This window comes from Leopardus geoffroyi, chromosome C1 (assembly GCF_018350155.1).
Source record: "Leopardus geoffroyi isolate Oge1 chromosome C1, O.geoffroyi_Oge1_pat1.0, whole genome shotgun sequence".
In the NCBI taxonomy this organism is placed as follows: Eukaryota; Metazoa; Chordata; class Mammalia; order Carnivora; family Felidae; genus Leopardus; species Leopardus geoffroyi.
The window spans coordinates 192856045-192883544 of record NC_059328.1 but is presented as its reverse complement, the minus strand read 5'-3'; the positions used below and the strand labels follow the sequence as shown (position 1 = coordinate 192883544).

The 27500-nt window shown below is 39.6% G+C and overlaps 1 protein-coding gene across 1 annotated transcript; it reads right to left on the bottom strand.

Annotated features, from left to right (window-relative positions):
* Positions 1 to 612: 612 nt before the first annotated feature.
* On the bottom strand, positions 613 to 26317 carry CPO (carboxypeptidase O). Its single transcript, XM_045480953.1, has 9 exons — positions 26176 to 26317; positions 15028 to 15127; positions 12865 to 12966; positions 11279 to 11383; positions 10135 to 10245; positions 8918 to 9008; positions 6847 to 7049; positions 1886 to 1970; positions 613 to 1016 (listed from the first exon to the last, which is right to left on the bottom strand). Exons 1-9 carry the CDS (start codon positions 26241 to 26243, stop codon positions 754 to 756), a joined length of 1128 nt encoding a protein of 375 aa, XP_045336909.1. The 5' UTR covers positions 26244 to 26317; the 3' UTR covers positions 613 to 753.
* Between the last annotated feature and the right edge of the window lie 1183 nt (positions 26318 to 27500).

Genomic DNA, 27500 nt, shown 5'->3' with positions numbered 1-27500 from the left:
CTTTATTTCTCTCATAGTATCTGTCACAAGCTACAATATTCAGTTTATTTATTTGTGTTCTTAATCATTACGGCTCCCCTGAGCTGAGATTTGCCTTGTATGCAACAGGGTGTCCATTCCAATTATTTATGGCTACCATCCCCAATCTCACCCACTGAAATAGAAATTCCCAGAGGACGGGGACCATGTCTATCTTATTAACCACTGTAAGCCCAGAGCTTAGCAAAATGTACCTAGCAGATTCTCAAAAAACTTTTTCAAGTACACAAATAAATAAAATATTGAATAAATTAAGGCAGCAACAGCTACATAGAGGGATTACGTAACATCTTCTGAGTGCCGCTAGTAATTCGATGATACAAAATTAAGTGTGAACCTGGTTCAAAAACACAAGCAAATTTCTCCAAATATTTCGATGAGAAAAAAAAAAAAATCTCCAGGCCCTGAAACTGACTGCAGATGCGTAAGTGAGCGTGGCCAGGATCAGCAGACCTTCCTAGCTAACCGATAGATTCATGAGCCACTGAACTTTGGTCTGATCGTAGCAGTATTATAGCAACAACGAATACTCTTTTAAAGTAATAAAAATTGATCACCAGCAAAACACACATGAAAATGCAAACGTGATTCGTCTTTATTGAAATGGGAAGTATCTTTAGTTAAATTATTTGATTCCTCCTTAACGACAGCCAAGCACCTTCGCCGCAACCACGTTCTCATCAATGGGGCTGAGCTGGCATGGGGAGGATGCACTCAGAGAAGAGACATGAAGGAAAATAGCAGGCCCAGCACCACGGCGGAAGATGCTGCCTTTCCAGCACTGTCCGCGCCCCAGTATTTCTCATAGACGTCATCCAGGACCGAGAGCATAGCTGCCATGCTCTCCTCGCAGGTGGCCTGAATCTGAGCTTCTGGCAGAACAAATCCGTATGTACCATTGTCCCGCAGCTCAAACGTGTATGAGAAGGGGATCCCAATGTCCCGAGCCCAGTCTCTTGAAGACCCTGATGTGGCATCTACAAACAAAAGCACGAAGGCAGAGGTAGAAGTTATACTGGGAAAGGACACGTCTCCATGGCCATTTCAGGGAGGAAAGGCTCGGTGCAGGAAAATGAGTAGACTTTTTCATAGTAAGGATTCATGGGTAGTTGACTTCTCCCTCTCGTTGAAACGAAGCCCCCGTAGGGCAGGAATTACGTCGTGTCTAACTTCTCTGTTCCCTCTCGCCCATCTCCCAGAGTACCTCTCATCATGCCCGGCACATAGCAGAGGACTAGTTAAGCTTCTCAGCTGAATCAAAAACTAGGAAAACCCAGCATTACATGGCAAGTGAACTGACATATAAAGGAACTGAAGCAAAATGAGCAATAGGGAAAATATTATGCAAACATCATCCAGGTGGTCCTCAGGTGGGTGGGAGATGTGGTGGCTGAGGATGGGGAAAAGCAGTGCATTGTCCTTTTAACTAAATTTTTCATTGTCTTGGATCCTTTCTCCGAGCCCCACCTGCTTTGCTTTCTCAGCCTGATAGGTCCTCTGAGAACTGAATCAACTGACCCAGGGTCACCGGAAAATGTCCTTCCTGTTAACTCCTGCACCTTCTCACTTGCCAGCTCTTTTTAACTGAAGCCAGAGGGACTTCTGGTATGCGCCAGTGTATTCATTTTTTTTTTTTTTTCTTTTAGCTCACACCTTATCCCTAGAGAGCATAATTCTAGATTGGTACAGATTCCCTTTTATCCTCAGTCATTTTGATTTGTACAACTTCCTGTTGACCTCTGGAGCTCTTCCGTCCTTCTCCTGCCCATCCCACTCCCCAAAGTCCACTGGTTTCTTTTGTTCCTTAGATACTATTGAAGAGGAGGAAAAAAAAAAAGCTACTTACATAAAATATCTGCACTCGATCCAACTCTATAATTGGTTCCATGCTTTTCTTTCAATGCATTTGCTGCCTTCTGTCCAACTTGGATCTGTAGGTGGGAAATGCAGAGACAGATATCTGGTGTTAAAAATAAATCCAACAATCCAGAGGGTTTCATATTTTGTCCAAATCCTTTTCCAGAGTTCCAGACCATCTTCCTAACTTCCTATTGGACCTCTATACCTAGGTAGCCTGCTGGTACCTCCGACTCAAAACATTCACACCCAATTTCATCATTCCCCCACTAATAAAGCTATTCTGGTTTCCATATTTCTGATGCCCCATGCTCCTGCAAACACATGTAAAATCTTGCCCTCACCTTTGACTCTCCTTCTTTCAAATGGTTACCAAGTTGCATCTCCAGTGCCATCACCCTATTTCAGTCTCATTACCTCTGAAATGGACTATTGTCATCTTCTAGTAAGTTTCCCTTCCTTTCACCAATCCTTATCCTAACCGATCTCCTCTGGCTTCCAAGTGAACTTCTGTAGAGTAGAACTATGATCATGATCTTGCTCAAAAGCCCTACGCTTAGCTGCCCATTGAATTAAGCCCAAGCTTCTCAGTTTCATATTTGAGATTGTAGGCTTATAGAATTTCAGAGCTGGAAGCAACACCCTTCCTCACACCTACCACCATGTTACCGGACTACACGGGAAATCCGTCAGAACCGGATGATTTCTAATGTTTCAACCTTGCTCTCTGCAGACCCTTTTCTGAGATCAGAGCCACCAATACCGAGAGACCAAGTGCACTGGCTATGTTTAGTAGCCTTCTGATAAATCTCCTCACGTACCCTTTCAACAGTCTTCTCTAAGTATTCTCCACCCCTGACTCCCTAATGTTTCCCCTTAGATTCTACACAAACACCACCCAAATCCTCCTACCCACTCCCTGCCTAGACTGGGATCTACCTTGGCTTTCTTTACCTCTTAGGGCAGCCTGACTGCTCTCGCAGACGCATCAGTTCCCCTGACATCTGACTAGGGATGAGTCTAACTTTAAATCTTGTCTTTTCCTTCCTGGTCCTGTGTTGTCCAGCTGAATCCTAAGGTATGACAGAGTGGCGCTTGGGTAGAGTCGGGATAGGCTCAATGAAATTCAAAAGGAAGAGTGAAAAAGGTAGTAAGTCGTGGTGGGTCACATACAGCAGTTGAGAGCAGCATCCTTAGGGCATTTGGGACTTTCTGTGTGTGGTGAAAACAGAAGAAAAAACATTCAACTGAACATATGTATTTAAGATTTTCGCCTCTTTACTCAATACTGAGAATTCCGTCTTGGGCCATTCACCTTCTCTCTCTCTTCCTGAGAAGAGATTCTACGTCTGGCTTCGTTCCTGGTCTCACGTTGTCCAGCATTGACATGATGGGTAGTATGGGCTAAAGACGCACAAGAAATAAAGCTGGTTTTCATCATTAACACTGCAAAGGGGTATAAGAGTTGTTTGTAGAAGAAGAGAAAATGATAAGAAGGAGAAAAAAGTCAGAGAGGGGATTTCTGGAGACAGAAATTCTGCTAAGAAAATAAAAATGAAAGGTGAAGAGAAAGGATCAGGGTAGTTGCTATCCGTAAGTGAAATGAACAGCCAGGGGAAACAATTTCTGTGATTTACCAACTACAGTTCCTTTCGAAGTTCTTTCAGAGTCCGGTAGAGATACAAATTGCTTTTAATTATTTGTCATTCCTACATGTCTCTGCATTTCTTTGAGTGAAACTACATGCTAACTGGTCCGTGTGGGCCTTAACTTTTATTTGGATTATATGGACCAGTTCCAGGCTACATTTTCCTTCCAAATGGCACTTGGATTTTTTTTTTTTTTCTTCTGCAGTTCGCCCCAGATGATGATTTCCCTCTTCTGATTGCCAGCCATTACTTATTTTATCCTATGTAATTCCTTTCCCTCAAATCCTGGCTGTGAACTTCTGATTTTTTTTTCAATGATTCCATTAGCAATTCTAATGGGGAAGTCGATAGGAGTAGGAAGAATAACATAGAATAACATATAGGAGAAGTATACAATGGTGGCCCTAGCTTATAGACTTGGTCCTTTCCAAGAAGATAAAATAAAATGCGAAGATTCTGACTTCTATCTTTAGGGGTGGACCTCCTGATTATTCTTCCCTCTCCTTTTGACACTATACCCCAAGGCCATACAGAGCCAATTTCTCTGCTGCCTTCTTCTCAGCCTACAGGAACTTCAGTCAAAATAATAAAAATCCCTTTGCCAGTAGCACATAGTTTACATTTCTAAAGACCTCAAGCCGCCTTCATAACTCCTTCACTGGGCCCAGAGAATTTCCTATAGTCGTATATGCCCAGGCAGACACACAAAAAAAAGGTTGATGAAGGCCCTGGCATGTGTGTGGGGGGATGGAGCTTGGGATGGAATCTAGAAGTTGAGAAGGAAAGGGTTCAAATGAAAGAATGTCCGCATTTGAAACATTAGAATTTTTACAGCTATTCTAATTTCCAGAGCCATTTAGAACAGGGCTATATATAGTTATGTTTCCCCTACTTAGTGATTGCCAAGTTGTCTATCATGCAGTGTAATATTTATCATGATTTCTACAAATTTCTGGTTTTGTAAATATATAGAGATTAATTGCTAGTCTCTGGTAGTTGTAAATAGTACCAAAACTGGAAATCTCCTTAAACAGTTGGCTTGATTCCGTGCCTCTGTGCACTCTATCAAAGCTTACCCTTAGGTTCTTAACCCAAAACCACTGCTAGCTAGCTTCAACAAGGTTGACACAAGGTGGCAAAAATTTCACACTGTCTTTTTTACAGATGATTGTTTATGCTAACTCTTCAGCTCCTGAGACTATAAGAGATACAGAATTGAAGCAACCTTTCTCAATTCAATGACCCAGTTTCTGCCTGTCGTCCTAAAGTGTGTCCTAAAGTGTTCTGGGTAATTCCCACCTTGGAGTTACCGTCCAGTAGTGGTGATATCTGTGTGACAGGTCTCTCCTGCCCTCTTGCCTCTTCTAGCCTGTGGCCAGAGGGCTCTAACCAGAGAGCCAACAGCACAAGAACCTCTCACCTTTGCATACAAACCTTGCAAAATGGTCACCTAGTATCTGTTTTCCCGAGCCACAAAAGGAACAAAGTTCCCTAAAATTATACCGGGGTTACAGGCTGCTTTTTTATTTTGCTGGTGGAAGGCGTGTCCCATCAAAGATCTATAACGGCCTGTCTTTAGTGGTTCATTTGTGTTTGCCACAGATCCCTTCGAGCAGAAAGTAGCCATCTACAACAAATGCCACAGAAACTGGGATATAAAAAGGGTTCTGGGCATCTCAGCGGAAAGCTCTGTTTCTACAGTTTCCTTTACAGAAGAAATGAGATTTCTAGAGCTCGGGGATAGGAAGAACTAGGACACGGTGGTCTGGGCATCTAAGTTGATAGGAGTTCCTAGAAGTTGCAAGCCGTTTCAGAGCAGAGAGGCAGTATGAAGTGACTAAATGAATGTAGCCTCTGGAGTCTGAAGACATGAGTTCCAGTCCGGACTCTACCAACCACTGCCTGGGTCCCCAGGCCTCTGTGACCGCAATAACAAGTGTTGATGAGCATGTGGGGCAATCGGAACCCTTGCACACTGTTGGCCGGAATAGAAAATGGTGCAGTCCCTATGGAAAACAGTATGTTCCTCATCAAATTAAAAATGATTCATTGATCCATTTGATGATTCATCGATTCCATGTCTGGTTGTATACCCCCAAAATGGAAAGCGGATCTCAAAAGAATATCTTTGTATACCTATGTTCATAGAGGCATTATCTGCAATAGCCCAAAGGTGGAAGCAATTCAAATATGCACTGATGTATAAAGAAAATGTGATACGTACACATAATGGAATACTAAAGCTTAAAAAGGAAGGGGATTCTGACATATGACACAACCTGGGTGACCCTTGAGGGCATTATGCTACATGAAATGAGCCCGTCACAAAAAGACAGATATCATACGATCCTACTTGTAGGAGGTTATCTAGAGCGGTCAAGCTCCTAGAAAGTGAAGGCAGAATAGTGGTCGACTGGGAGCTGTTTTTAATGGGTAGCGAGTGCCAATTATGCACGACAAAAGAGTTTTCTCGAGATTAGTTGCACAATAATGCGAATGCACTTAACACTCCCGAACTGCCCGCTTAAAAATGGCGAATCTTAGGTCATTCCAATTTTGTCATAATTAAAAATCGAAAAAAAAAAATAATGCTTTACAAAAGATACCAAACATTCCAACAATTCTAAATGTCCTCTGCCTTTACTTTGTGTCTTTTGTCCTCGGGTTCCTGAAAGGGCAAAGACACCTGTCCTTTTCAGCAGTTTTGCCCGGTGCTCTGGTAAACACAGCTTCAGAAGAGCCAGGTGAGACAAAGTGCAGTTTCCCTGCCCGGCTTGGGCCTCGCGGGCGCTCCCCCTTACAGACATTCCTAGGCAAATACTAGAAGCAGAGCTTAGAAGAAAATAAAGCATTGTGTTTAGCAGAGAAGAGAGCAGATATTATTTAGCCATGTTATTTTAGATATGCCATATTCCACTAACAGCTGGCAAGTTCTTTAAAGCACGGTTCAAAAGCTATAATTGCTGAACGGAGCTTCAAGAGAATTTACAGAAATGAAAGCACATTCCTGCAGATTATTAACATAATCGTCTCATTTATATTATAGACGAATACCTAAGATGTCTCCCAACTTGACACTTTGTGAAACAGGTAGTTAATTAATGTAGGTAAAGCAGCATTTAACCTGAAGCCTTCCCAGCAGGCGTCTGGCAAGGTGTAAAAGGCAGACGAAAGAAAATAAGGAAGAGCGGGGAGAACAAAAGCGGGGCTGGAGCCAAAATCTCGAAAATGGAAACCGAGGAAAGGAAGGCAGGGGTCCCATGGAGGCTTTTGTTAAAAGACTCTGCTGCTGTGGGCTTACCAGCTCCTCGTGGTTACTGGACTTATTTTTAGTGTAGCCATAAGGAGTGAGAATGAGCTGCCCAAAAGAGTGCATGGTCAGGAAGCACACGATGTTGTCCTTCTTGCTCTCTATAAAGCTGGAGACAGCTTTTGTCTCCGGTTCCGATACCGGTCCTGTCCCGCAGAACGTCATATCTTGGCAGTTTCTAGATGCGCCGATGCCTGGAATATACGGGACACCACGGGAAGGTCAACATGATGCCAGCTGAGACCTGAGGACAAGGAGTCACCCTTGCTCAGGGCAACCCGTGGGTGGAATCAGGGTTTTTCCTGGCTTGTCGAAGTTAGTTCCGGTCAAATTCGCGAACGAGGATGGTCACTCAAGGAGGAACTCAGAAAGGCAGGAGGGCTGGCGTTCAGACTTAGGGACAAACTCCACGCTTCCATGGGCTGCGGAGGGCGTTGCAAAATTAAATGGCATTCCTTTTACTTAAATCTGTGCGGGGCCCTGAAACAGACGTTTGGGAACCAGTTCGTGGGTTCCTAGGTCAGGCTCTGCCGTAGCCTTATTGGCCTAAGTCTCTTTCACTGACTTTCTGGCTTCCATATCATGAGAGTTATTTTGCAAGGACGCAGTAGCCTGTTCTCACTGATAGTATAAGGACCATCAGCCGCACACCTCGTACGCACTGGGCACTGTGGTTGGCTCCTCCTCTGTGGAAACTGATCAAATCTCCACAACAATCTACCGATTGGATGGTATGACTACAGACCACATTTTATTATTCTATTTTATTTTATTTTAGCTTAGTTTAGCTTAATTAATTAATGAATTTATTTTGAGAGAGAGAGAGGAGGGGAGGGGCAGAGAGAGAGAAGGAGAGAATCTTAAGCAGGCTCCACGCTGTCAGTGCAGAGCTCGACTTGGGGGTTTTGCATCTCAGGAGCCATGAGACCATGACCTGAGCCGAAATCAAGAGTTGGATGCTTAACCAACGGAGCCACCCGGGGGCCCCCCCAGGCCACATGTTAAATAAGAGAAAACTAAAGCAGAGAAAGATGAAGCAATTTTTCCAAGACCATACAGCTGTCAAGTCTGAATTTTAACCCTTATCATCTGGTTTTTAACCAGACTGCTCTGAACTATTTTTTTACCTCTTTATTTGCTTCTGATTCCTTGGGTGTGTTGAGATTCAGAAACATGAAAATGCTTTAAGAAAGAAATGTTTGCCTTATTTACTTCTGCCTCCCTGCTATAAAAATAATCTGCATGGATAATTCTCTGACTTTTCTTTTCTTTATGATAATTCGTATATTTAAAAATAAGGTGTGGGGCACCTGGGTGGCTCAGTTGGCTAAGTGTCCGACTCTTGATTTCAGCTCAGGTCATGATCCCATGGTTCATGAGAAAAACCCAGCAATGGGGCGCCTGGGTGGCGCAGTCGGTTAAGCGTCCGACTTCAGCCAGGTCACGATCTCGCGGTCCGTGAGTTCGAGCCCCGCGTCGGGCTCTGGGCTGATGGCTCAGAGCCTGGAGCCTGTTTCCGATTCTGTGTCTCCCTCTCTCTCTGCCCCTCCCCCGTTCGTGCTCTGTCTCTCTCTGTCCCAAAAATAAATAAACGTTGAAAAAAAAAAAAATTTTTTTAAGAAAAACCCAGCATTGGGCTCCATGTTAATAGTGTGTAGCCTATTTGGGATTCTCTCTCTCTCTCTCTCTCTCTCTCTCTCTCCCTTTCTCTCTCTCTCTCTCTCTTTCCCTGTCTCAAAATAAATAAACTTAAAAAAAAAGAATTGAAGTTTTAAAAAATAAGTAAAAATAAGGTGATAGATTTCAAACATATTCACTTGATCTAGGTTTTCTTTGCCCTGTTTACCCCATCCCACTTGATGAGAGTCCTGCATTTGAGTGTTGCTGGTTCTTACTATATAGATGTCATTCCTTAGAACAAAAACACTGGTCAAGAAGTCCAGAGAGTTGTGCAAAATTAGCTGTCTACTTTTGTAAGTTATATCTCTAGTAGTCCACCTCGGTCCTAGCTTCTCCTCTCTGTTTTTTTGTTCAGCAGGTCATCTACTAAACATGTACTTACTACACCACGATACATTGAAATTTCGATTGAGATCTGTCCCAAAACATGTGCCATTATTGTGTGATGAACGGGATTTCCTCCAAAGCCGATCCTGTAACAGAGGAACACAGAAATGCTGCTGTTCTACGGTCTCATAAATCACCGTGTTGGTAATGATTGGGTGGCTCTCAAACATAAAAATATTCTCTAGGATTGTCTGGAAAAACTTGCCTTTAACATAATGAAGCTTGTGCATGTAATTTTTAGTCTCACAGAGGGGCCAGCAACCCCCAATAACAGAAACATCTGCACAATCCAAGCGTACCTACATGTAAACCATCAAATTGGAGGGAGTATGGCCTTTTCCTCATGAGCAGATGAGCAGTGCCTGGTGGACGTGATCTGCTTAATCAGGGATAGCTTCAGAGAGTCATTTTTTATGTCCGAGTGATACAGGATGAAAGGTAAATAGCTTGGCAGATGGAAAAGGGCTGTTCCAGGTGTATCAGTGATGGTCTCTGCGCATTTCTGGAAGCAAAGACTGATGAGCAGAGATGAAGATAAAGACAAGTTTCTCCAGACAAGCTCAGAGGAAAGAATTTGATTCACACCCACGCCGAAAGCCTATTGCAGAGAAAGGGGTCCCAGGAACAGCTTTTGGAGGAGCAAAGGGAGAGAGGGAGGAATGGATACTCTTTAGAAACAGGGCTTCTTGTTTGTGGAGTGATATGCTTTGGTGAGATTTTAAAGAGGCAGCTTTCTACTAACTAAAAACCTTATGAGATATTGGTTCTCTGTGTGAATGATCACAATGAAAAATGAAAGTTGGGCTAGAGTTTATATATCATTTATGCCCCTCATGCTTCAAAACTAGGTGGGTACCAGGCAGCATATGAATCTTACACCAATCTGGCAAGCAATCCCCAAACTTTAAGGAGGTGGAGTTGGAGTTGGAGAAACGTTAACTCTGGCTGGAAAACTGGGGATACGTTAAAAACAAACAAACATAAAAACATGTGTTGGATTTCAACTGTAAAAAGACCTCAGCTCCCTCAATCCTAAACCTGATGTAGATTGTTGGCTTAACATTATTGAGTTGATTTTTATTCCAAATGGGGTTTCTTTCTTTCCATGGCCACAAAACATGTTGGTCGCTCCAACGACTAAGGTCAGAAAAACGAACCTGAGTCAAGATCTAGTTCGTGAACTCATTCCAGAACCAGACTCGACATACTCACAGTTGTCCAAGTGTAGATATAACCATCTATGTTCAGAACGGGAAGCACATAAAAGTTCAGTTTTCTAAGCAACTTTTTTATCCTTGAGTCGTCTTTATAGTTTTGTAGAATCTGAAAATTTAAGAGAGAAACATTTGGAATGCTCCTGGGAAGAGATATTTTCTTTCAATTTTCTAACAATTTCAACTTAATTACAAGAGGTGATTGCACATGGAACTTCTACCCTTCTACCCTCCAGCCTGCCTCAGTTGTCCTGTTTGTTATGGTAGTGGTTTTCAAGCTTCATTGTGCATCAGAATCACCTGGAGGGCTTGGTAAAATATACACATCCTGGCTCTCTTCCCTCATTTCCATCCCCTACCCCTAATTCCCTAGGTCTAATGTGGTAAGAATTTGCACTTCTAACAAGTTCCCAGTTATGTTGATGGTGTTGATCTAGGAACCGCACTTTGAGAACTACTCTTTGTAGGTATCTCTCTGTGGGTTTCTCAAGACTTATAGGGTCCAGCTAATAGGTAACAATTCACTGAGCAAGGTATTTTCCACATGCTAAATCTCTCCATCCATACAACAGACCCCCTGAAGAAGCCACTCCAATGCTCCTTCTGCTGGTGAAAAAGTAGGGATCCTAGTGTTAGAAAAATTGCCCAAAATTATTTGAAAAAGACAGCACCAGGCTTTACTCATCTCTGACTTCCAAGGTGTATTGTCATATACATTTAGGTATGTTAACCTTCCAGTAAAAATTATTTGGGATCCACTAAAAAGAGATCAGAATACCTAACCCAGTTTTCAGTAAAGCTACTTATACATTCCGTGTTCCTCGGGGTGAAGGAGTAATTCATGCCTACATGTGAAAGAAACATGCTTTCTAAATAGCTGTTGTGACAGGTATTTTGTTGGGTGGTTAACCATTATAAGAAAACTAAAGAGGGACGCCTGGGTAGTTCAGTCATTTGAGCGGCCAACTTCAGCTCAGGTCACGATCTCATAGTTTGTGAGTTTAAGACCTGTGTCCGGCTCTGTGATGACAACTCAGAGCCTGGAGCCTGCTTTGGATTCTGTGTCTCTGCCCTTCCCCCCTCTCAAAAATAAATAAGCCTAAAAATAGAAAAGGAAAGAAAAGGAAGCTAAAGACACTTACTTCTTTCACAAACCATTGGCAAAAAGCTGGGGCAATCCATTCCCTGGCATGAATTCCACAGTCCATCCAAATGATCTTCTTGGGATTATTGGATGGTTGGCTGATCTGGAGGGGCATTCATGCTCTGTTACCAAACGACTGCTTATAATCATAAGCCACTGTGCAAAGTTATCAGGGTTTTTTTTTTTTATTCCCCCACAGGTCCCTTTCTTCCTCAACTCTGTGGTTCCAAGCACGAGGCAGGGATGATGGCAGAGACATTTACCAATATGACCCTTTCCATGGCTGCTCTTGCTCTCCTGCTAGGTACCTTGGCTGCTATTCTTAGGACCATATTCTGACTCCCCATGTCCCCCACCCAAAGCCTGACCTTCCCTTCACCCCTATTTCCTAATTATAAATAAAGGCAGAAACCCCCAAGTTATAAACCAGGAGACCAAGTCTTTATAAACCTTATAAAGGCTTACCACATAGGATTCACTCAGAGTGGTAAAGTACCTACAAGAGGTAAGGTTCAAGTAGTTAAAAATGAATGCGGGTCTTCATTTAAACTTCTTGGAACTGTTGGGGTGCCTGGGTGGCTCAGTCAGTTAAGCACCCGACTTCAGCTCAGGTCATGATCTCATGGTCAGTGAGTTCGAGCCCCGTGTCGGACTCTGTGCTGACAGCTTGGAGCCTGCTTCAGATTCTGTGTCTCCCTCTCTCTCTGACCCTCCCCCATTCATGCTCTGTCTCTGTCTCAAAAATAAATACTTTAAAAAAATTTTTTAACTTCTTGAAACTGTGAATGGATCCAAATACATAACCTCCTGCAATATCTACTAAATTCATTAACTTCCCCTATTCCCAGTCAACCAAATCTTCTTTCCTTTCTCCCTGTGCCATTCTTGTACATCAGTTCAGCCTTACTCCAGTAAGAAAGATCCCCTCCTTTTTCAGAGGAGTGGGGTGAGTGGGGATTAGCCTGGCAAGTGTGGATTCCCTTTGATGGAAAAGAGGTTGTGAACACTCCCAAGTTTGTAACAGTCATATCTGTTTTGAACGTAAATGGCCTAGACTCTAGTCATTGAAAGCCTTTGGAAGAGGTTGATCAAGACTCTCCCTCTTTATCAATGAGAAATTTACAAATTGAGATAAATACAAGACTGGATTCATCATATTCAAGGAACCTTTTCCCTCTAACCTCACCCATTTTCAAAACTGCCAGCATATTTCCTAATCCACCTTTTATCTTAGCTCTCTTTTATAATTACCCCTTTTATGAGTGTGTGTATTTGATGATTAGTTTCTTTTTATTGCTTCCTTATTCTTTAAAATATGCCCCAGGCAGAGGATATTTACACATCTTTTTGGCTGACTTAGCTCAGAGTTTGATGGCCTATTGAAAATCAGGTAGGTAGTGAATGAACCAATCATTCACTCAATTCCTGAGTAAATTCTATTTCAGAGCCCATACAACTTATTTTTTTGTACTTATAGATAACTCTCAAATTTGGGAATGTGCTTTGTAAATTAATATGTCTACAATAAGTGGTAATAGGGCAGTGAACCAAGGAATTAAGGTAATTCTCAGCCTTCTCACTCACCTTCAAATAATACATGGGCCGGGTCTCATAGGTCATTCCCAAGAAATGCTGTGTCACGACTTCTGCGTACTTCTCACTTATCTGGATCATCCACTGATAGATCTGAAACAGTCAGGAAGGACTGAGGATATCAATAAGAAAATCGTTTGCTTGCCTCTAATTAAGATAACTGCTTCTCTCATTAAGAAACTGAACTCTGGACTATGTGTTCTACATTACAACGACTGTGTGCTAAACAAACTACAAGACTCAACCAATGAACTACCACTGACTGCCTCCCATTTTCTTTAAAGATCGACTCTGCCACCCAATCTTAGAACACCTTATTGAACTTTACAAATAAATTATTGAGAATTCATAATTTCAATAATCCACTGATAACAGGGAATATCAGAACATCATACTGGGGCAACTGGGTGGGGTGGCTCAGCCAGTTAAGCAACTGACTTCGGCTCAGGTCGTGATCTCACAGTTCATGGGTTTGAGCTCTGTGTTGGGCTCTGTGCTGTCAGCTCAGAACCTGGAGCCTGCTTCAGATTCTGTGTCTCCCTCTCTCTGCCCCTCACCCACTCATACTCTGTCTTTCTCTCTCTCTCAAAGACGAATAAACACTAAAAAAATTTTTAAAGAAACATCGTACAATAACACGTCCTTCAAATGGTCACACACCTCTAGGTTTCCATGTGGTACCCAATCATGCCAGAAGTTTCAGTCAGGCTTTTGGGGGATCTTTTTGGATCCCAGCAGTATCCTTTGCCAATGCCCATGGATCCAAGATTAGAGAGGAGCTGGATATGCCCTTTACAGAACATGCCAATGGAAGTTCCTCAATCAATCCCAAATCAATCATTTTGATTCATGTGAGGAGACCTGAATGGATGTTGATATAATTAAAAGTTTTATACCATGCTTGGAAAAGCAGTCTTATACCTTCACCTGTATGTCAGTACTATGGGATTCTATAATGGTGAATGGAATAAGGGAATTCGTAAACATAAAATATATTAGGATAGCCATTATCCTATTGAGTGTGGGACAGTCCCACACTCAATATCTGTATAGTTGAAACATCTCTTCCATAAGAGTTATGGTAAATAGCAATAATTACTTTGGGATAACAAATATTCTATTCAAAGAATTCGTATCTCGATTGAGATACATGGAATATCTGTAGATAAAATTCGTTATTATAACACTAGTAATAGGTCAGTGGGGTTTTTTTCAACTCAGTTCTGTTAACTGAAGAGAGCAACAGCTTATCACGTGGGTATTGTGCATGCTTCTTGATGGCACTGAGTCAGATGAAGGTGTCTTAAGCCGTGGGAGGGCTACAAATAACAGCACAGCAGCAGCAATTACGTCTTTATTGTTTAATTTTTTTAATGTTTATTTATTTTTGAGAAAGAGAGAGACAGAGTGTGAGTGGGGGAGGGACAGAGAGAGAGACACAGGATCCGAAGCAGACTCCAGGCTCTGAGCTGTCCGCACACAGCCCGATGTGCGGCTCGAACCCATGAACTCTGAGATCATGACTTGAGCTGAAGTCAGATGCTTAACGGACTGAGTCACCCAGGCGCCCCCCTTCATCGTTTAATCAGATGTAGTATAGTGTATTCCATTCACTCTCACAGAAAAGCTGCAAGATAGGTACTGATTTCCTGTTTCGCAGACGAGGAAACTGAGGATCAAGGAGGTTGAATGTTTCGGTCAAGGTCACAGAGCAAGTGGCCAAGGCAGGTGTGACCTTTCCTGATACCAGAGCATAATCTTTCCAGGGGCCTTACTGTGCCTTCTTCAAATTTTTAGAATCTTTACTGCTTGAGGGTGATTGTTACAGAAGAATGTGTAAATTTGTTCCTGCATTCTTTGAAAAAAATTCTGGAAATTATTAATAGACCCCCCCCCCCCAAATGCGGAGAGAATTAATGACAAAGCCTATTTGGAAAGCCACTTGGGCATTTATATAAAAATTTAGATGTGCTTATCCTTTAACCCAGAGATTCTATTTCTAGAAAATTTATACTTCGAAAAAAGCTTGGCATAAAGTCACAAATATGTCTATAGAGTAGCTAATTCTTTCCTGTATCCAGTTTCAAAAGCAACAACATCTTAGTAGCAATACAAATATTTCTTTAAAAAAATGTTCTCTGTGTGCTTGCTCACCTCCTCCATGGGGTGATATCTGGTATAGGAATAGGCGTCCAGGCCTCTCCTCTGGCTCACTGTCTCCTCCACAACCTCTCGTCTGTGTTGTGCTAGGGATCTGCAGAAGAAAGCCAGACTGAAAGCAGGGAAGAAACTCGGATGTCCTGAACAGTGAAAAGCTGATAAAAAGGTGGTCAGAAGCGATGAGAACAGGGTTTGGAGGAGAAAAAGTCAATGTTAGCGTCTTCTCGCTGTGACTTACTGACTGTGGGACGTTGGGCAACAATTGAGTCTCTCCAAACTGTAGTTTCTCCATCAGTTGAGTGAGGGGAGGACAGCCACCCCAATCTTGCAAGGAAGCTGAGATAATTCAGTGAGATGTTGTAGACGAACATACTTTTAAATTTGTAAAAGAAGTGACAGCTATGATTTATTGAACTGAAACTTATCATGAGACACTCAAGGAATTTTTTTTATTTTTTTTTTAATGTTTATTTTATTTCTGAGAGAGAGAGAGACGGCAGCAGGGAGGGGCAGAGAGAGAAGGGAGACACAGAATCCGAAGCAGGCTCCAGGTTCTGAGCTGTCAGCACAGAGCCCGACACGGGGTTCGAACTCACGAACCGTGAGATCATGACCTGAGCCAAAGTCGGGAGCTTAACAGACTGAGTCACCCAGGGAGACACTCAAGCAATTTAAATCTCCTTCACTTCTCTTGACCACTCTGGGATAGGTACTCATAGTATCCCCATTTCAGAGATGAAGAAATTGAGTCACAGGGAAAGTGTTGGGATTGACGATAACTGACAGCCTGATTGAAGAGCCTGCAGTATTCTTTAAATCATTTTTAAAATGTTTTTGAAGTATGATTAACATACAGTGTTACATTAGTTTCTGTTATACAATATGGTGATTCAACAATTGTATACATTTCTCAGTACCTATCATGATAAGTGCACTCGTAATCCCATTACCTATTTCACCCATTTCCCCATTCACCTCCCCTCTGGCAGCCATCAGTTTGTTCTTTGAATTTAATAGTTTGGTTTTTCTGTTCGTCTCTTTTTTTTCTTTGTTCGTTTGATTTGTTTCTTAAATTCTACATCGGAGTGAAATCATGTGGTATTTGTCTTTCTCTGTCTGACTTATTTCATTTAGCATTACGCCCTCTAGGTTCATCCAGGTTGTTGCACACAGTAAGATCTCATTCTTTTTTACGGCTGAGGGCTATTCAATACATGTATTATAATAGGAGAAGATAGGCTAAAATAGGCAGAGAGGAAAGGATTAGGATCTGAGTTCAGATCTTAAACTGATCCTAAACTGTGGAGGGCGGGGGGGGGGGGGGTGACGACACATATTTTGCAACAATTCTGGGAGTGTCTGACCACAGCAAACCCCCTCAAGGCTTAAGGTTCCTCTTAAGAATGTAACAGACCCCGCCCCCCACCTCTGATTTCCCTCAGGAATTTGACAAAAGACCTAGGTTCGGGCCAGAAACCACCCCTCATACAATGGAAACTAGCCAATCAGGGACGGAGAACTCAGCACCTAGCCAACAAGGGTAGAACCTGAGAAGGAACAAGGGAGAAGTGAAGGGGAGGGGGAGGGCTGACCAGAACCTTATAAAACAAGGACCCTTCCCTATAGTCCTGGGGCATTCACTTCTGAATGTCCCTTCTCTGTAAAGAGAGCTTTCCTGCTATTCTTCCTTTCTAATCTTATACTCTGATAAACTTTTGCCTGCTGCTCATTTTGTGTCCACCTCTTTATTCTTTGAAGTGGCAAGACAACAAATCCCGGGTATTGTGGTTAAAAAAAATCCTCCAACAGTATTGTATACTTATAATACTCCATTATATAGATACATATATAATGCGTGCATATATATATATACACACACACACATACACACATATATATATCCACCCCCCCCCCCACACACGTATCAATAACCCACATCACAGTGGAACATTTATTCAACGAACCAACATCAACAAACACATCTTTATTTTTCAAAGTCCATAGTTTATATTAGGGTTTACCCTTGGTGTTATACATTCTATGGATTTTTTTTTTAAATTTTTTTTTCAACGTTTATTTATTTTTGGGACAGGGAGAGACAGAGCATGAACGGGGGAGGGGCAGAGAGAGAGGGAGACACAGAATCGGAAACAGGCTCCAGGCTCTGAGCCATCAGCCCAGAGCCCGACGCGGGGCTCGAACTCACGGACCGCGAGATCGTGACCTGGCTGAAGTCGGACGCTTAACCGACTGCGCCACCCAGGCGCCCCCATTCTATGGATTTAAACAAATGTATGATGAACTGTAGCCACCATTGTAGTATCATAGAGTCTCACTGTCCTAAAAATCCTCTGTGCTCTGTTAATCCCTGTCCCCCATCCCCCAACCACTGGCAAACACTGATATCTTTACTGTCTTCATTGTTTTTGCCCTTTCCAGAATGTCACAGAACTGGAATTACACAGGGTGTAGCCTTTCAGACCGACTTCTTTCACTTAGTAACATGCATTTAATTTACCACCATGTCTGTTCATGGCTTGATAGCTCATTTCTTTTTAGAGTTGTCTCACATTTCATTGCCTGGAATTACCACAGTTCATTTATCCATTCACCTACCAAAGGACATCTTAATTGCTTAACTGGCAATCATGAACAAAAATATCACAAACATCTGTGTGCAGGGCTTTGTGTGGACATAATTGCCAATTCATTTGGGTAAATCCCAAGACACATGATTATTGGGTCATATGGTTAAGAGTATGTTTAGTGCTGTAAGAAATTACCAAATTGTCTTCCCAAGTGGCTATACCCTCCTGTGTTTCCACCAGCAATGTCTGAGAGTTCCTGTTGCTCTACCTTCTTCGTCAGCATTTGGTGTTGTCACTGTTCAGGATTTCGCCCATGCTAAGTATGTAGTGGTATCTCATTGTTTTCACTTGCAGTTCCCCAATAACATGATGTTGAGCATCTTTTTGTACCCTCACTTGCCATCAGTAGATCTTCTTTGGTGAGGTATATGTTCTGGTCTTTGGCACATTTTTAACTTAGGTTTTTAATTTTCTTATTGTTAAGTTTTAAGAGTTCTTAGTATATTTTTAAATAACAGTCCTTTATCAGACGCGTGTTTTGCAAATATTTTCCCCCAGTTTATGGCTTGTCTTCTCATTCTCCTGACATTGTCTTTTGCAGAGTAGAGTTTTTTAATTTTAATGAAATCCAAGCTATCAATTATTTCTTTCATTAATTGTGCTTTTGGTGTTGTATTTAAAGTCTTGCATTATCTTCTAGAAGTTTTATAGTTTTGCATTCTACATTTAGGTCTGTTAATCCAATTTGAGTTCATTTTTATGAAGGGTGTAAGGTCTATGTCTAGATTCACTTTTTGTTGTTTGGCATGTAGATACCCACTTGTTCCAGTACCATTTGTTGAAAAGACTATTTTGCTCTATTGTGTTACCTTTGTTCTTTTGTCAAAGATCAATTAATTATATTTACGTGGGTCTATTTCCGGGCTTTCTATTCTGTGCCAGTGATCTATTTGTCTCTTCTTTTCATCGATACCACATTGTCTTCATTACTGTAACTTGATCATAAGTCTTGAAGTCAGGTAGTTTCAGTCCTGCAACTTTGTTTTTCTTCAATACTGTGTTGGCTATTCTGAGTCATTTGTCCCTCCATATAAACTCTAGAATCAGTTGGTCAATATCCACAAAATGACCTTCCGGGATTCTTATTGAGATTTCATTGAATCTATAGATCAACTTGGGAAGAATTGACAATAGTGAGCCTTCCTATCTATTAATATGGAACATCTCCCCATTTATTTGGTTCTTCTTTGATACCTTCCACTAGAGTTTTATAGCTTTTCTGATATAGATCTTGTGCATATTTTTTTTAGGCTTATACCTAAGTATCTTATTTTGGGAGGTGATAATATAAATGATAATATGCTTTTATTTTCAAATCTCTCTTATTCATTGCTGTTATATACAAAAGCAATTGACTTTTGTACACCAACCTTGTGCCTTACAACCTTGCTTAATTGCTTCTTAATTCCAGGATGGGTTTTTTGTCAGTTCTTTCAGATTGTCTACATGGGTGATCATGTCATCTGTGCACACAGTTTTCTTTCTTCCTTCCCAGTCTGTATACCTTTTATCTCCATTACCTGTCTGATGGTATTAGCTAAAACTTCCAGTGCAACGTTCAAAAGTAGTCGTGAGAGTGGACATCCTTGCCTTGTTTCTAATCTAAGCGGAATGTTTCTAGTTTTTCACCGTGAAGTATGATGTTAGCTGTAGATTTTTTTGTTGCTACTCTTGACGATGTAAAGGAAGTTCCCCTCTATTCCTAATTTACTGAGTTTTTATCAGGAATGGGTGCTGGTGTTTGTCAAATGCCTTTTCTGTATCTATTGATTCTGCATCATATGAGTTTTTATTTCTTTGCCTATTGGTGTGATGGATTTGCATTAGTTGATTATCAAACATTAAACCAGCCCTACACGCTTGAGATAGATTTCAGTTGGTGGCTGTGATGTATAATTATTTTTATATATTGTTGGATTCAACTTGCCAGTATTTTGTTGTAGATTTTTATATCTATGTTTATGTGAGATATTGATCTGTAGTTTTGTGTTTTTTTCATAATGCTGTTCTTCTGATTTTAGTATTCGGGTAATGCTGATCTCATTGAGTAAGTCAGGAAGTATTTCTTCTGTTTCCACCTTCTGATACAGACTGTACAGAATTGGTAAAATTTTCTTTACGTGTCTGGTAGAACTCATCAAAGGCCCCACTGGGGCCTGAGCTTTCTGTTTCGGACAGGTATTAATTATTAATTATATTTCTTTAATAAATATAGGCCTACTCAGATTGTCTATATATTCTTCATCTTTTGATAAACAGTTTAATAAAACTATTCAGTTCCGCTCCGCTATGCCAGATATTGTGCCAGCACGTAAGAGAATACATTCATGCACGTTATATAATTTATTCTCATTATAACCCTGTGAAATGTTATCAATCACCCATGTTTTATGAATAAAACAACTGAGGCCAAGAGAAATTCAGTAACTTGCAAACGGTTGCAGAACTAGTAAGTCGAACAGCTAGTACCCTATCTCTAAGTCATGCAAGTGTTTGATAAATATTTTAGTTCCCTAGCTAAAAGGCTTTATTTAAGCAAGAAGAATATAATATTTTCATTATGAGCACATACTAACTGATACTTCATTCACCCAACAAATATGTATGGAGTGATTATCATATTAAGAGCACTAGGATGTGAGCCTTTGGAGAAGCTGGGGTGTGAACTTTTGGATTGTGACCTTGCACTGCAAGGATGTGTCAGAGATTGAATGAGTTAATGTTTCAACGACTTTTATCTATTTTCTCTTTTTTTTTTTTTCCCTCTGAACATTCGTGGTATTATATCTGCCCTTTCCCTAAACCTTCATTTCCTTATCTGCAGAATGGGAATAACCATACCTTCCCAAAGGATTCTTACGAAAACTAAATGAATTAATACACTTATCCATGTTACAGCGAGCATAATTCTGACAACTAGTTAATGCTTAATCAGCGTTAAGGCACACTAGTAGTTCAAAACAAAGCAAAGCAGAACGCTATGTAGCTGCAATCGTTTTAAAAATAAAAATTGTGTGGAGAATACGTTAGCCACCCAACTGGTACTGTCTTCACACAATACTGAGCAACAAAATATTTTGAAAGAATTAATTAAAACTCAAGTTCCATTCATAGCTACAGAACTCCAGTAACTGAATTGACTAAATTTTATTTTTCAATCTGGTTCATTTAGCACCATGTACCACAATTACCCACTGTAATAGAAATCAATCTCTCTAACATAATTCCATGGCTTTCAACTTGGAACCACACTTATTATTTTTAATTGTTACTAATATTTATAAGAATAGCTAATATTAATAAGAATTATTATTCTAAATTTAATAACAGTATGAATTTTACCTTATTCACTCTGTGCAAATGAAAATCTCATGAGATAGGATTGTCTAAATAATCAGTTAAAATAATGAAAATGAATTTTAGGGGATTAAAAGAAATAACTGTTATTAAAATTGTAATAGTTAAGAAACAACATGTTATTCAGGGATTTGTTTCTAATATTTATCATTCATTTGATTTTTTTTTTTTTTTTTTTTTAGTAAGCAAGAGTGCTTCATTCAGGGTGAGCAGTTCTAATATAAAATATATATACTGATGCAAGCAATATGTTGAGGTTGATCAACAAAACATATTATCATCTTGTAAAGAAAATATGTACAACCCCTGGTGTGTTTAAATTAATAAAAATTCAATCTACACATAAATGTTCAAGGGCACATTTCATGTCTTTATCAAATAATCAGAAGATATATATATATATATATATATATATATATATATATTATGATACCAGCTAATCTTTATTGAGCACTATATGCTAGGCACTGATAAAAGCATTTACTTAATTCATTCAACAACCCAAGAGGTGGGTGCTCTTGGTACTGTATGCAAAATTAGTAATAGATAATAATAAAAGAAAAGTCGATTTTGTTTTTACAGACCTTAAAATCTACTTAAGGGAATAGACATAAATACTCAGCCATTAAATAATAAGCCATAAAGTGTGAAAAGGAAAGTGCCCGATTGACTACCAGTTAAATGGTACACTAAGTGTATTGGAGACAAAGGAGGGAGAATTCTTAACCTGAGAATAGCCAGTAATAACAACCAACTTTGTGCGAGCAATTATACGTGCCAGCACTGTTCAAAGAACTTGATACATATATATACACTTATTTAATCCTGACAAAAATCCTTAAGGTAAATACTATTATCCCAGGTTGTTGTTTTATTCTGAAGATGTTGTTACATGGGTAAATTATGCATTTATTGTACCCTAGGGAATCAGCATAAAATATTTATTAGCCCATTTAAAACTTTGTCTAGGGGCGCCTGGGTGGGGCAGTCGGTTAAGCGTCCCAGCTCAGGTCACGATCTCACGGTCCGTGAGTTCGAGCCCCGCGTCAGGTTCTGGGCTTATGGCTCAGAGCCTGGAGCCTGTTTCCGATTCTGTGTCTCCCTCTCTCTCTGCCCCTCCCCTGTTCATGCTCTGTCTCTCTCTGTCCCAAAAATAAATAAACGTTGAAAAAAAAATTAAAAAATAAATAAATAAAACTTTGTCTAGCTCTAACTTGGACTACGAAGAGAGCAAAATAAGTACGAGCATTATAAAGTCACTAGAAAACAATTTTAGTGCTTTTCCTGGAAAGAGGGAGAGAGGAAATGAAGCAAAGTAGAAGGATATCTTTTCAGCCTTCCCTTCATCTTTCCTCACGTTGGCTGTCCTGCCTGTCCAGTCTGGCCCAGAAATGAGATCATCAGAGAGGCTTTCACAACACTGTTGGGACAGAGATGGTCACTATTCGAGAGCAACCCTGTTCCATCCTTCATATAGTTCAGCATTTATGGTTGAGTATTTATCATAGTTATCTACTCAGCAGGGTAGGAAAGTGAGTACACAAAAAACAGGGCTAGTCCCTGGTGAGTTCCTGTTTCAGTTGGGTTGATATTCCCTGGCAATTCCACAATAGAGAAGGGAAGAAATTAAAGGTAACTGGACACCATCAAGAACCAACATTTGGCTTTCCCCTAGCTAATGTCTGCTAAATGTATGAGTACCTTGCCTATTAAGCCCAACATTGAATGACTGAGTTCATTTCCTATGCAAAAAAAAAAAAAAAAAAAAAAAAGAAAAGAAAGAAAGAAAAGAAAAGAGGAAGAAAAAAAAGAACCGTATGGGATCTGAGTGAAAACATCTGATATTAAGAGTGCTTATCATTTTTCCACGAGATTAAACACAATACCTAAATCTCAGAAACCCAAATACTTAGTTCAAGCAATGTTTAAACCATATACTTAGAAAAGGCAATTGCTTGTTTCTAGGCGATTTCTTGGATGATGCATAATGCATGCAGAGAGGGAAGAAAAACTGGCTAATCCCCCAAATTATCACCAGTCTCATCTCACCGATCAAATGAAAAGATTATTGTACTTTGTGTATTCTTTTTGAATAGGAATTCATGAAATGTTTAACAGAGAAAATGATCCTTTGGGGTACATTATTAATAAATACTGTGGATCAAAGATTGTCTAGTGGAATTTTGACTGGAATGCATAAAGAAGCAAAAATCTAATGAACACTGAGGCAAATTTTGTATTTTCAATACTTAGTAAGGATACAGTTACATGAATATTTCATGACAGTAATGTATTTTCAAACTTTTTTTCCCTTCTTATAAAATTAGCATACGCTTAACCATGGAAATTTTAGAAAGTATGGAGAGGAGAAAAATAGAAAATAGAAAGAAGGAATAATCCTTAATAATCCCATCTCCCTGAGTCCACTGTTGCTATTTTGGCATATTTCTTATCTGTATTTTATCCGTGCACATTTTTTTTCTTAAACACAATGCAGATTATATCTACATCAAATTTTGTTTTTACTCCTTTGTATTGCCTATCTACCAGAAGCATTTCCTCAAACCAATGAAAACTTTTTATAAACATTAGTTTGAATGACTGCATAATATTTCACAGTAGGTATCTATTACTAAGCATCACTTATTTAAACATTGTCATCTATGCTACATATTAAATCTATTTCTCCTTTTGTTTTTTTGCTATTGTAAATAATTCTGGAGTTAATGACTTTTTGCATAAATCTTTGTGCTCATTTCTGACTATTTCCTTGAGCTACATCCCAGGGAGAAAAATTAATAGGTCAAAGAGGATGAATATTTTCAAGCATTTAGGTCACATTGCTAAATCCCAAGTGATTTTACAGACTGACACTGTCTTGGGAGAATGCAGTATATAGGAGTTCACTTCCCTAAATGCTCAAAAGAAAGATTGCAAAGCTTGTAATCTTTGTTAATCATAGGTTTTCTGGACCTTTATTGCATCACATGTAATGAATAGAGTATCAAAAATGGCAGGTAACCCATGTTTTGAGTTGGTAAGAGCCATAAAAAAAGTGGACATTATTTTATATTAGTAAATAATAATGAAGATGCAAACAGTCACTAAGGACCAAGACTAGCAGATTTAAAATGTTCTCCTTAAGAGCAGTCATAGCTGCACTTGAGTTATCTGACGGGAGTCATCTCGTCAGAGTCCCATTGCCTGAGCCAAATCATTCCCCTAATTTAACCTGGGCTTGAAAAGTATTTTTTTCAATAAAAGTTTTATGCATCTTTATTGAAGAAAATTCACAAAATGAATAGTTGATATTCACAAAATGAATAGTTGAAGGTAAAGGGGGAAACATCACCATCCAAAGATAACAATGACCATTTTGGCACATACTTTTTCTTTTCTTTTTCTAGCTATTTTATTCCATTTTTCCATTCCGCACCTTGCTTTTGGCATAAAACGTGCTTTTTCTAATTCTATTAAAATTTTTTCATAATCATTATTCTAATGGATAAATAATACTCCATTATCATAGATCATATATCAACATGTATATAACCTAATATGGGACATTTAGGTTGTTTCCAAATATTATAATATTTTATGCAATATTTATATTATTAATAAAGCTACATCTCCGTGCATAAAACTCTTTCTGTGCTTAGCTTATTTCCTCAGTATAAGTTTTCAGAGACAGAGCTACTACTTGAAACAACGTGTAAGTTTTAAGGCTTTTGATATTTTTAAGCAAGTTGATTTTTTTCCCAATCAAAGCCCCATGACATATGCAAGTCTTTGTCTCTAATTTGTGAGGGAAGAACCTCAGGTGGAAAGATAAATGCAGTATATATATATATATATATATATATATATATATATATATATGAAACCAAGTAAACTGATGGAAAACATGAGATGGACTGTTCAAAGAGGTTTTGGCATTGGAAAGATCCTAGACTCTCTCTATATCTCTGAAATAAGACTTCCTATCAAGCTAAGAGATAAGCTGAGATTGCACTGTTCATCTGGGGCAAAAATCAGAGTGAACTTCCCTGTTCTGTGAGAGTGAGTTTATTGCAAGATTCTTTTACCCATGAAGCAAAAGGAAAAAATACTATCTACAACCATGCATGCTTGATGAGATATGCCAAATGAGCAGGATAAACCATGCATGAACAAAGGAAAATACACACTTTATGTGAAAACTATACCCCCCGACACACACAGATTTGATATACATTATATGTTTTAAAAAGTTATGATTCATTATGAAGAGAGAAAGAACACAAACATAAGCAAATGATACGAACAGGCAATTTATAAAGTAATAAAATGAGTAATAATCAAGACAAAATCCACAAAATTTTATTAGAAATCAACAAAATGCAAAGTAAGCCAACTGGATATTTTCACACACAAACCGATGCAAGTTTTCTAGAGGGCAATTTGGCAATAAGCAATATGATTCTTACATTTTCCTCAGCTTCTGAATGAGGAATTCTCCTTCTAACTTATATTAAGAAAATAATCAAAGACTTGCAAAAAATTTTTATGTGGCTGGATGCTCACCATGGCATTATTTGTAAAGATGACAAAGTAGAAATCAAGCATATGCCCCGTAGGGTACAAATGATGGGATATTATTAATGATTGCAATATGTTTTAAATGAATTATGAATGTCAAAGGAAATTTTCAATAATACAATTTAACAGAAAAATTCCAACAATAGTACTGAATCTACCCATATATCCAAAAACATTAATAATAACTATATCTTGGTGAAATTTTAAACATTTTTAAACATTTTCTCAAATAATTAGCATAATCTTATTTACCAATTATGAACCTGTAAATAAAGGATACAGAATTTTCATTAATATTTCCTTTTTTTGATCACACATGACATATCTTTGGTATTTATCATATGTTGGAAAATATTTGTCAGATATCTATCTATTTATTCAAAGATTATTAGAGTAACGTTGAATGACAAAACTTCCACAATCTTTATTATTCTTATTTCATGGTGGTGCATATGGGTTGGAAGAGGGGAGAATCCAGCTATACTGATCTTGAAAAAAGCTTTCCATTTAGATGGTCTAAATCAAGACAAATCAGCCCCTCTTCCCACATCACTCTCACCCATCATATCCCAGCTCCTCAGGAACCAGGATCCCCAAGAGGTAAAGGGTCCCAAGCAGCAGCTTCATTCTCCTGCAGAAAGAACTAGATAATCCTGGGCTTCTCTTGCAGGTTAATGGTCTAAGCACCTCTGAGAATGCATAAAGGCAGAGGCTCTCACAATCAAGATAAGTCAGTTAATGGATGTCTCAGCAGAATTTTATGTGAGCAGTTGCTTTATTAACTATCGTGTCCTCAAATAGCTTTTTTTTTTTTTCTTTAGTGGAAAACACTACCATTTTATTTTTCATTTCTCCTTGAAAACCAAATTCACACAAGCTCTTGGCTCCACTAGATCCGGAAAGAAGTTCTTCCCTACGTGAAGTCCTCATTGCCAGGCATCCCCATCACCTGTATTTACTTAGAAGCTGATTATTCCTGCTGTTCTCTCCACACAGGTCTCTGAGCATAATGGGTTGTATGTCTTCTGCTCTGGGTATGGTGGGCATGGTTATTATCAGGATTTCCACTCCCCTCTTAAAGCTTTACGTTGGGTCAAATTCCTTCTCTTGTTCTGAGAAATCACCCCACCAGCTTCTTAAACAAATCCGGGTCTCTCTGAATCTGAGCAGTGAAAACATTTTAAATCCCTTCCAAGTGGATTTTCCCACACACCCCTCTCACATAAAGGACTCTGTCACACACCCCACCATGTTTCCAGACAAACCCAGGATATGCCTGAATCTCAGTGATCACTAACAAGTAAAAGTTCAAGTTAAGATTGTTGTTAACAGTCTAATTGAGCAAGGCAAGCTTTCGTGCAGAGAAGTGGAGGATTTAGACAGAGTCTTTGGCATTTGGGGACTTAGTCTAAATCCTGTGCTCGTATTCATTTATTCGTTCATTCATTCTACAACAATGTAACAAATACCAACTACACACCGGGCATTAGTACAAAGATGAAACATACAAAGATGAATGAGGCAGACCATGACTCTGCTTTATGGAATTCACAATAGAGTGGAGAGAACAATAAACACGTGTGCAAACAATTTCAAGTACAATTTCAAGTAAAGGGGATCAAATTAAGGAGATAGAGAGTGATCATGGGCCAAGACTATACTGTGATGGAGAGGTCTGTCCTGATTTAAGACAATATTTTTTAAATGTTTATTTATGTATTTTGAGAGACAGACAGAGAGAGAGAGAGAGTAAGCGTGAACAGGGGAGGAGCAGAGAGAGAAGGAGAGAGAGAGAATTCCAAGCAATCTCCGATCTGTCAGCAGAGCCCAATGTGGGGTTTGAACCCTTGAACCACAAAGCCATGACCTGAGCTGAAATCTAGA